The sequence below is a fragment of the Canis lupus genome, chromosome 21, assembly GCF_048164855.1.
Source record: "Canis lupus baileyi chromosome 21, mCanLup2.hap1, whole genome shotgun sequence".
Lineage (NCBI taxonomy): Eukaryota > Metazoa > Chordata > Mammalia > Carnivora > Canidae > Canis > Canis lupus.
Window position 1 is genome coordinate 16,023,799 of NC_132858.1, and position 12,149 is coordinate 16,035,947.

At 35.9% G+C, this 12,149-nt stretch overlaps 1 protein-coding gene across 1 annotated transcript; it reads left to right on the forward strand.

The window, feature by feature from the left end:
- The first annotated feature begins 667 nt into the window (after nucleotides 1–667).
- LOC140613385 (olfactory receptor 4P4-like) lies at nucleotides 668–1,603 on the forward strand. The gene has a single exon (XM_072791914.1). The coding sequence runs from the start codon at nucleotides 668–670 to the stop codon at nucleotides 1,601–1,603; it is 936 nt and encodes a 311-aa protein (XP_072648015.1).
- The last annotated feature ends 10,546 nt before the right edge of the window (nucleotides 1,604–12,149 follow it).

Sequence of the window (12,149 nt, forward strand, 5' to 3'; positions counted from 1 at the left end):
AAATAAATGAATTTTTCATTATTTTGTTTGAATAAATACCACTGCATGCTATCTGGCCACAAAGTTTGACTAACATTACCTTCTGTATCATCCCTTTTTATTGACATTAGTTCCTTAGATTGTATATAAAACACATGAAATTTTTGGCAAGAGCCATGATTCAAACATACTTGGGCAATTTAATGATTCATGGAATTTGACCAGAAAATGGTAAAAAGAGGAAAGTTGACCTCATGCATTAGGCACACGTATTTAAAATATATGCGACAAAACTATTTTGACTTGGGACAATTTTTTTAAAATCTCCTTTGTTATATAAATAATATAATTAATAATAATAAATAATTTTTAATTTAATTTTTTTAATTTTCAAAATATCATTTAAATATTTAGAAATCATTACCAGCAAAATTGAATAGCATACATAATTATTTCCATTATTTTCAATATAAAATTATTCCATAATACTTTTGTAAAATAAGAGTTAATAAAAAGATAAAACACTTTAAGAAATCAAGAATAATTAATATTAATATTATATTTATGTCAATCTACTCTTAGTAAATTTTTTATCATTCAGTTCATACTGTTAAGTTTTCACCAAATTTATGTTTATTTCCTTCAGATACATAACTCATTGTGTGTAACATACAGCAAACTAGAGTAAATGGAGCGGCAGAGAAACATCTCAGAATTCATTCTTCTAGGACTTTCATATGACCAGAACATGCAAATATTTTGCTTTGTACTCTTCTTATTCTGTTATATTGCCCTGTTGGTAGGAAACCTTCTAATCCTTGTCTCCATTCGATGCAGCCCTCTTTTTCACCAACCAATGTACTACTTCCTCAGCCATTTATCCTCTATGGACATCTGCTATACCTCTAGCGTTACACCCAAATTAATTGCTGACCTACTAGGGGGGACTAAAACCATCTCTTATGGTAATTGCATGTTACAAGTTTTTGCCATGCACTTCTTTGGGAGTATTGAGATCTTTGTCCTTACTGTCATGGCCTTTGATCGCTATGTTGCTATTTGCAGGCCTCTCCACTACATGCTTATCATGAACAGGGCAAGGTGCCATCTCCTAGTCTTAGCTGCTTGGGCTGGTGGGGCTCTTCATTCTTTTCCTCAATTATCAATGACAATCCAATTGCCATTTTGTGGTCCTAATGAAATCGATCACTACTTTTGTGATATCTTCCCTTTGCTGAAAGTTGCCTGCACTGATACTTACATCATTGGTGTCCTTGTGGTTGCCAATTCAGGTATGGTTGCCTTAGTTACCTTTGTTGTCTTATTTGTTTCTTATGTTATTATATTGTTTAGTCTAAGACATCACTCAGCTGAGGGAAGACACAAAGCCCTTTCCACCTGTGGGTCTCATATCACTGTTGTCATCTTATTCTTTGGGCCTTCAATCTTTGACTACCTACGACCTCCAACTACTCTCCCTGAGGACAAAGTATTTGCTCTATTTTATACCATCATCGCTCCTATGTTGAATCCCATAATCTATACTCTGAGAAATGCAGAAATGAAAAATGCCATGACAAAAGTTTGGTGTCAAACATTATTTTCAAGGAAAGCACACAATTAATTTGAAGAAACAGTATAGCTAAGCAACTTTATAAAAGAAAAGGGCTTGATGTGACTAAGCAAGCTAGAAATATTTCATAGACTTTATCCATCACTATCATGAAATGAATGCATAAAAAAAGAGGAATAAGAAAGAAATTTAAATAAATAGTTAAATGAATATTAATTGCCACATACCAGAATTAATTGAATACTTAATTTTATGGAGTATTATGGAGATGTGGACAGGGTTACCTGCAGAAAAATCTGTCTGGGCTAAAGCAAATAAGGCAACACTAATTGGTCAGTGAATTATCAAGGCAAAACAATTTTAATGATAATTCTATTAAAAATCCTGGACTTATATGCCAGTGCTTATAGTGATACACATTCTGCACTAGTGATGAAAATGAAATCTAAAATTAATATAATGACTTTAAATCATCATGAATATCTTTATGATAGAATATTCATTTATACATCCTCTAGTGGCATTCCAAAATCAGCTGTGCAACAAAGAAATCTGTATAGTAGAACTTGTTTTAAAGTGCTCCGGATGATCATTTTTCCTGAATTCATATTAAAAATAATAGTAATACCTAGTTAAGACAGAGCAAAAATCAATAACTCAGGAGGCTAAAAACATAATTTCTTGTTATTCCACCTATTGACCAGAATACAGAACATTTTCTGTAAAACTTAAGAAAATCAATAATAAAGTGTAAGTGTTGATAAACCCCTACCTGCCTAAAATTGATAAGTAAATGGGAAGCTATTGGATCCAGAACCAAAGACATTTTATACTATAAAGAGAAAAGAACAACAGCCTAGCAAAAGACAGATTAGACCATGATCTAAAACCAAAAGCAAACCAAATTATATGTTGTGAACATATTTGGGCTCATACGAATGTTTGAAGCTGTTTTGTTCATCATTGCCAAACATCTTGGAAGAAACCAAGAAGTCCCTCCATAGGTGAATAGACAAATAAATCATGGTTCATCTGGCAATAGAATATTATTCAGCACTAAAAAGAAATGAGCTATTAAGGAATGAGATGATATGTAGAGAACTTCGATGTATATTAATAAGTGAAAGAAGCCAATCTGTAAAGGTTACATATTATGTGATTGAAAATATATGAATCCTGGACAAGGCAAAACAATGGAGACTTTGAGAACATCAGTGTTTGCCAAGGGTTAGTGTGGAGGGTTGAATGGAAAGGCAGATCACAGAGGATTTTTAGAGCATGAAGCACTTCTGTATGTTACTAAAGCTGTGGATACATGTCATTATACATTGCAAATCATAAAATGTACTACATCAAGTGTGAAGCCTGATGAAAACTCGATCTGAGGAGGTAATGATGTGCCAGCATAGATTCCTTTGATTTTAACAAATATATCACTCTGGTAGGGGAGGTTGTCTGTGTGTGGGGACAGGTTATATGGGAAATATTTGTACTTTTTGCTCAGTTTTCCTGTGAAGCTAAAGCTGCTTTAAGAAATAAAGTTTATTAATTAAAAATATACACTATGGCATGATAGATGTATCAAATTTTGTAACTAGAAAACTAGAATGAAGAAGATACATCTGAAAAAGATTTTCTACCAAAATAAATAATTTATGAAAGGCCTTTTTTGCATGTTTAATAGGATTTTAAAAAGGTTGCTTAAGAAACGGCAAAGATCATTATAGAGAAGATGCTAGATAACAGGATTTTATTAAAAGGAAGATGATAGGGGTAGTCCGGGTGGCTCAGCAGTTTAGTGCCACCTTTAGCCCAGGGAGTGATCCTGGAGACCCTGGATCGAGTCCCACGTTGGGCTTCCTGCATGGAACCTGCTTCTCCCTCTGCCTGTGTCTCTGCCTCTCTCTCTCTCTCTCTGTGTGTGTCTCTCATGAATAAATAAATAAAATCTTAAAAAAAAAGAAGATGGTAAAAATATGGAAAGCATTTTAGATTGTCTAAGTAAAACGCAAGAGTTATAATCAGTCTGGAAGCACTATACCAGACGTATAAAGAGGTGAAAAAAATAATGAGGAAGGTAAAATTAACTAGAGCTATTACAGCAGAGAGGAAGTGGACACACATTCTCAATGGTTATTCACAAATAAACAGAAATAGTCCAGATTAAAACTTTTCACCTAGGCATGTACTATAATGTTTATTTACTTAGTTGGGCCAAATAAAGCTTTCTCTAAAAATGAAACAGAAGTTCAGATAATCAAAACACAGATTCATTTTAAAGGCCTTTAAAAAAAGATTTTATTTATTTATTTGAGAGAGAGAGAGAGAGCGAGATAGTGAGAAAGAACATGAGCAGGAAGGGGCGGAGGGAGTTAAAGAAGCAGGCGCCCCACTGAGCAGAGAGTCTGATGCATGGTTCCATCTCAGAACCCTGGGCTCATGACCTGAGCTAAAGGCAGATGCTTAACTGACCACCCAGGCGACACACATTCTATGTTCATGAGAGTTTAGCATTCTATAAAACCAACAATTTTCACAGAAGTCACTTTGGACTTTTTTTTTTTTTTTTTTTATGATAGTCACAGAGAGAGAGAGAGAGAGAGGCAGAGAGAGAAGCAGGCTCCATGCACCGGGAGCCCGACGTGGGATTCGATCCCGGGTCTCCGGGATCGCGCCCTGGGCCAAAGGCAGGCGCCAAACCGCTGCGCCACCCAGGGATCCCATTCACTTTGGCCTTCTTACAATGTTTGCTATGTTCAATAAGTTGAGAGCATTGTCTTTTATTTTAAATTGAGATATAAATCATGTATAACATTATATTAGTTTCTGGTATACAAATAATTATTTGATATGAGTATATGTTGCATAATAGTCACCTCAATGTGTCTAGCTAATGAGTCACCACACATACTTACAAATTATTTTCTTTTTTTAAGATTTTATTTATTTATTCATGAGAGACATGAGACATGAGAGACACACGGAGAGAGGCAGAGACACAGGCAGAGGGAGAAGCAGGCTCCCTGCAAAGAGCTTGATGTGAGACTTGATCCTGGGACTCCAGGATCATGCCCTGAGCCAAAAGCAGAAGCTCAACCACTGAGCCACCCAGGCATCCCAAAATTATTTTCTTATGATGAGAATTTTTTAGATGCCAAACTTTCTCAGTCATCTTTATTACACAAAATCCTGCCTGAGATTTTGAAGAGGTAGACCATAGAATTATTCCATATCAGAATCTAAGATAGATCTAGATATTTTAATAGTAAAACCCAAACATATTTTGCTATTATTTGAGCCTTAAATTATTTATAAAAATTATATCCACTTCTATGTTTATTGACGTGAAAATGTTGACAAAGGTTGCATGTTATAAGAAGAAAGCAAATGGAAAGAAAAAGAGAAAAACATGTAAACTTAAAAAATATTAAAGACTGTCCTGTCAAATGTAGCTAACACCTTTTGCTGAAATTCTTTATGAATGAGGTGTCACAGCATTCAAATTCGTGCTTGCAACTTTAGAATATCTCAATTTTTAAAAAGGTATTCACAGAAAATTTAATATTTTATATTCATTAATGAGATTTATATAGCATAAATTGTAATGGATTTGGGGGAATCAAAATGTGGCTTAAAAGATGTACTTATATAATAAATTTGCATAAAATTCAAATAAAATATTTTTAAAGACTGCAATGACATAATGGCATATTGTCACAAATATATTTTTAAATAGATTTTATTTTTTAAAGCAGATTTAGGTTTGTAGAAACATGACACAAAAAGTACAGTTATTTCCCATATACACTCTCTGCCCCTCGTAATTTCTGTTTTCTTATTTCTTGCAGAGGTGTGGCACATTTGTTACCGCTGGTAAATCAATACTGGTACAATATTCCTAAAGTCCGTGGCTTACATTAGGATTTATTCTTGGTGTTGTCAAGTTTTATGGAGTTTGACATATTTACTATGTCATGTATCCACCATTACAGTATCATACAGAATAGCTTCCCTTCCCTAAAAATGTCCTCTGCTCGGCCTAGTCACCTCTTCTCCTCTATCCTTGAATCTTTGCCAACCAGTGACTTTTTTTTACTACTACCAGTTTTTTCTTATCTAGAAAGGAAATTCAGAATTCATATCTGTGATATAAATATTTTTGTTTCAAAGCCTAAATATCCTCTCATCTATTGTTTCAGTAATTAATATTTTAAAATTCACTATTATCTACTGCTTACACTCTCTACTTCTACCACATAAATTTATCATTCTTAGTTTGGGTCATCTATGCTATAAATATAATAACAAATAACATAAACAAATCACTATAATTGGTATAACTCAAGAGAAACCTATCACCCCTGAAATTAGAAGGAATCAATATAAAAGCATAAACTTGATTTTACCAAAAGAATACTCTGATGTATTTAAATTCAACCATTAAAGCCTTTCCTAATAGCAAAGAACTATTAAGAAACTTGAATTTTCTAAGTTCTGGTACTGTTCTACAAAGATGTAGGTAAGCACATCATATGATTTCAGAATATAGAGGAGCCTGGGTGGCATCTGATTCTTGATTTTAGCTCAGGATCATGGGATCGAGCCCCATCTCCACCTCCATGCTCAAGAGGGAGTCTGCTTGAAATTCTCTCTCTTCCTCTGCCTCTCTGCTCATGCTCCCTCTCTCTCTCTCTGTCTGTCCCTCTCTTTCCCTCTCTCTCTGTCTAAAATAGATAAATAAATCTTTTTTTAAAGGATTTTGGAATATAACCCCTAAAATTGGGAGATTATTAGATTACATATTTTCCTTTACAATGTGAAGCTCCTGTAATTATTTGAATCTAATACTTCCTACCAAGCCAGGAAGAACAACTAAACTGAAGGTTCATGATCAGCTATGATGACACAAAAGTGCCTAATACAGGAACCTGGAAGAGAGAAAACCTCCAGTGTGTGGATGCAAACATATAGGGTGGTACAGGCGGAACACCAGGAGTCAACACGAAGAGGGGCAGAGAAAGCAGTAGGTCAAAACCACAAGTGACTGGGCAGGCAAGACAGGCAGAGACAGAATGGTGAAGAACACCTAAAGCTATAGACCTTACATACCTGTTTGTACCTTACGCTGTCTATTCCTCTACATAAAACGGACCTAACACCAATGAGTGTGTGTATTCATATTACTTATTTTCCTGAAAGACGTACTGTTCATGTCCAAAGACAGGATTGTATTAGCTCCTCATTAATAAGGTTATATTCTTTTTGGACTTCTAAACAAATTCAAACTATAAAGAAAATTTTGAAACTCCCTTTCATCTCCAGTCATCTGAAATCACCTTCTTGCTCCATAATTTCCTATGATGCCTTTCACTTCTGCATTCCTTAGAGTATAAATCAGAGGGTTGAGCAAAGGTATTCCAATTATATAAAACAAAGCTATTATCTTAATCACAGAGAAGGTGGTTGCAGGATGTATGTATATAAATGTACAAGGACCAAAGAACAAGATGACCACAATGATGTAGGAGAGGGCTTTTCTCCTCCCCTCAGCACTGTGGTTTTCAGAGACTGCAAGGTTATATATAACATAGGAGCACATCAGCATGACAAAACTCAATGTACAAATGGCCCCACTTTGGGACACCAGAAGTAGATTGATCACATAGGTGTCTGCACAGGCAAGTTTCAACAAAAGCTGCAAGTCACAAAGATAGCAATCAATCACACTGAGACCATGGAGCGGTAAACTCAAGGCCAGAAATGTCTGAACTGAAGAATGTGCACAGGACCCCACTCAGGCCATAGCCACCAGCACAGCACAGATCCGTCAACGTATGATGGTTGTGTAGTGCAAGGTCTTACAGATGGCCACATAGCGGTCAGCAGTCATGAGGATGAGGATGAAGATCTCCAGGGAGCCAAAGAAACGGAATGAAAAAATTTGTATCATGTTCTTACTGAAAGAGACAGTGGTCTTCTTCAAAAGGACATCCATAATCATTCTAGGGGCTATGGGAGTACAGAAGCAGGTGTCAGATGAGGATAAATGGAAAAGGAAGAAGTATACCAGACTCCCGAGTGCCCGGCTGGACTTGAAAGTAGTAATAATCAGAAAGTTACCCAGCTACATCCCCAAGAAGAAAAGCAAAAAAGTGACAAACACTACTTTCTTCCTGGATCAACCTAAGCAGAAAAATTTATTCATATTATTCAGCTGCATGATCATGAATGAGGAAAAGGAGAAGTGTGAAAAGACTTATCTGCAAAAAATATAAAGGAATTAATTTACAACGTGCTATGAGATGTTATGGAATATTTTAAGCAAATTAATTCATGGTACTATGTGAGATTATGGGATATTTTTAAGCAAAAATAAATATTCTCCATCAAGTACATTCTGTGTTTTTTTTTGTCACTGTAATATTTTGTTCTCAATTTTTAATGATCATTTCATTGAATGCTATGAGTCCCAAGGTATCTTACTAATGTGATACCTTCCTTCAACTCTCTTCAAATATAACTTCTCTCTAGATCTGACATGATTATGTTTAATTTTGCCAATTCAATGATTATAAAATTTTATATTGCTCATGCTGTTATTTCCATCAGCTTTTTGTATTTAATAAATATTGAGGTTCCCGTTTTGTATTGTATGTCATTTAGCCTTTAGGATATACTTAACTGCTTTTAAAGGTTTGGGAATACTAATGTAACCTCACACATCACTCCCGACTCTTAAAGAATGCCCTTTTAATGCATATATTTATATATCACATATTCATCACATGTATTTTAATTATTCTGCTTCTCTGCCTACCCTCTCAGATATAGCAGCTTTAAAGGAAGAACAGGAAAGACAGTTTTTGGGCACCTGGGTGGCTCAGTGGTGGAGCATCTGCCTTCAGCTCAGGTTGTGATCCCAGGGTCCTGGGATCGAGTCCCACGACAGGCTCCCCGCAGGGAGCCTGCTTCTCCCTCTGCCTGTGTCTCTGCCTTTCTTTCTGTGTCTCTCATGAATAAATATTTAAAAAATACATCATATTAAAATGGGGTGGGCAGTTAAAGCACTGCTTTGAGGAAATTTAAATACCAACTGAATGCATTTTAAAGAAATTTAAAATCAATAACCTAAGTTTTTATCCTCGAAAATTAGGAGAACAAATAAAGTCCAAACCTAGCTGGAGGAAGAATATAATAAATATTAAGCAGGAAATTAATTACACTGTCAACACAAAAGAAGTCTGTAAAATTGATGAAATCAAGAGTCTTTTCTTTAAAAAGAATAACACAATTTATAAACCTCTATCCAAGATAACCAAGAAAAAAGAAAGAAGACACATTGACAGGATTAAGAATGAGGGAGGAGACATCCCTCATCCTACAGAGACATTAAAAGGATAATAGGGAATATTATGAATAATTTTATGACATAATTTTGTTATGTTTGTCATAATTGACAAACATGTCAATATGTTTGTCAAATTTCTCGAGAGACACATAATTGACAAACATATGTTATATGTTCGTCAAATTTCTCGAGAGACACACACTACAAAAACTCACCAAAGGAGGAAGAAATATATCATCTGAATAGGTTTATATCTATTAAAGAAATTGAATTAAACCATCCATGAAAGAAAACGTCTGGCCCAGATGGCTTCAGTACTGAACTCTACCAAACATACAAGAAAGCAATAATATTAAGTCTACACATGATCTTCAAGTGAAAAAAGAACATTTCCAAACTCACTTTATGAGGTCCTATTATCCCAATACCAAGTCTAGGCGAAAATACTGCAAGAAATGAACACTAAAGACCATTATTCTCAGGAACATGGCCATAAAAATATAACGAACTACAAGGAAATCAAATCCAGCAATAGAAACCCTATTTCTGTTTCTGTCCCCTGTGGGGAGCCCAATGAGGGACTTGATCCCAGGACCCTGGGATCAGGATCTGAGCTGAAGGCAGATGCTCAATCAATGAGCCACCCAGGCATCCCACTCCCTAACATTTTGGAGCTAGGGAGCCCGGTTTATTTTTTGTTTGTTTGTTTGTTTGTTTGTTTGTTTTTACTGTCCTATCTCTGTTTTTTTTGAATGGGTAAGAACCTGACTCTGGGGCCTTTCCATTATCTTTCCCTATCTATCCCTGTCTAACTCATTCCTACATCAATAGCTTTTTTTTTTTTTTTTTTTTTTTTTTGTCATTTTGTTAGGCGTCTGGAGGGCAAGACCTTTCTTTATTGTCTTGGTGGTCTCAGTAGCTCTTAGCATGGCACATTGGCCCTAGTAGGGTCTCAGTAAGTGGCAGTAGAACTAAACTGGCCCCACTCTGAGCTCACCCAGCTTTACATTTCTGGGTACTGATCTTACCACTTCAAAATGTCTTGGCTACAACTATTTTTTCTGATTAAAAAGTTTAAACCTCCGTGGATTTTTATTTTCTCTGATTTCCTGCCTATTCCCAACTTGGTTTATCTTGTAACTCCTCCATATTTTTTTCGAATTTACCTGTTCCATTTCAGTCATTCATTATTTGTCACCCACCTTTTTCTCCTGTCTGGGATTTATTTCACTTTCAAGGATACATGTCCTTCAGAGCCAGTTTTAATCTAACCTCCTTTAACCCCATGGTTATGTATTCCTCTTTCTTTACCCAACTGTTGATACCTTCTTCTTTTGCCATGCCTGGCAAGCCATGCTGGCTTAGGGAAGATGCTATGATTTAATTATTTGTTGAATAATAATAATGAACATTTGAACAATTGTTTTTATCATTTCTGCTGAAGAAATAGCTTAGTAGATGTTTGCATATCCCTATAAGCCTGAGTATAAATGAGTTAATCTCAGGCTGTGAAAAACATCTTACTAAAGTCAGAAACAAATAAAAACAAATGGAAGTTTTGGGGGTCATTGATTTCCATTAAACTCCAATGGAGCCCTATGAACAAGTTAAAATACCTTCAATGAATTATATGAAATACCACCTTCAGTGGTGCTCCATGTGATAGGGGAAAAAGGATGAAGTTAAAGAATTTATTTCTCCTTATGTGCAAGCTTGTCTAAATGAACATGTGGATAATCTTGGGAAAATTAATTGAGGAGGGCACAGGAAGTTTTTCTGTATAGATTTCTCTCTTAATTTCTTACCTTACCATGGAGCCAGCCAGAGCCTTGATTAAATGGTCGTCATTAGATGTATTTAGAAAAATAATATGCTACTGTAGTGGGCTTACTCTGATATTGATTTTTACATTTGAGTAAAAAGATAAATTAAGGAAAGACAAAATTAATCAATGAGAGGAAACAGATGTCTCAGACACTCCAAACAGATTAGATGCTTTCCTGAAGGTTAGTATTTATTTATATGACATTCCTTGAGCAAATGTGAATTATGTGCCTAATGCCAAACACAGACATGGGTATCATGACATCCAGTTGCTTGAAAAATGGACAGTCTAGCAGTGGAGAAACAGATGCACAAAATCAAATGGAAGTCCCCCAAGGTGGTACAGTAATATCACTGATAATTATGAGAAACTGTTATTTTTGGCAAAGAGATATGAGAAATCCTCATTGCAGGAGGTGTGTTTGAGGTGAGCTTTAAGAAGGAATAGATGTTGGGACACACCTCGGGTGGCTCAGTGTTTGAGCGTCTGCCTTTGGCTCAGGTTATGATCCCGGGGTCCTGGGATCGAGTCCTGCATCGGGCTCCTCACGGGGAACCTGCTTCTCCCTCTGCCTATGTCTCTGCCTCTCTCTCTGGGTCTCTCATGAATAAATAAATAAATATCTTTTTTCAGAAGCATCAAAGGGGAAGAAATACAAGGCTTATATGAGAAAACAGTGAGAAATCAGTTTGGTTGGGGTTTAAGGAACAATGTTGGAGAAAAAGCTTTTCAGCTTTTTCTAGAATCTAGAAGTGATCAAATATGAAGTTTGCATAACATTGAGGATAATAATAATAATAAAAACAACAGAATAATAATTTCCTCCCAGGGTCTTTGGGAGCATTTGTAATAATGGAGGAAAAGTCTTTGTGCAGTTCCTGGTACTAGTATGCATGCAATACTGTTACTATGACTGGTTTTAGGAAGGCAGTAGGAGGCTGTTCCCTGTGCGAGCAGAAAAGTGTCACAATCCAGATGTTTGGACAGCTAGAGCATGTGCCCAATGGTATGGGTTTGGAAGAGAATGAAGCAGCTAGGAGATGAGTAGGTAACAGGTGTGCTCTGTGTCTGACTTCTAGAACCCATTTCTGGACTTGGCCTCTCTCTAGAGTTGGAACTCAGGTACAGATGATAATGAGAAAGTTGGTGATAGAGAAGAGGAAGTAAAACTGGCCAAAGACAGAGGAGATATCTCTGTCTCAGACCTTACCCTTCCTGACTTTTGACGAGAAACTCATTCTAATTTTTTTATTAACTCTCCATCCACGTTTGCACATTTCATTTCAGAATCTGGAAATATCCTGCACAGTGTCAGGGCAGGAGGGATGTCTCAGGGCTAATGCAATTAAATATGCATCTTATTTATCTAGTGAAGTCATGAGGAGAACTCCAGGTTCCTGATGCCAACTTTTCTCTCCAAAAAT

Excerpts from the sequence above, each read along its gene's own strand:
- LOC140613385 (XM_072791914.1), top strand. The coding sequence starts at position 668 with ATGGAGCGGCAGAGAAACATCTCAGAATTCATTCTTCTAGGACTTTCA.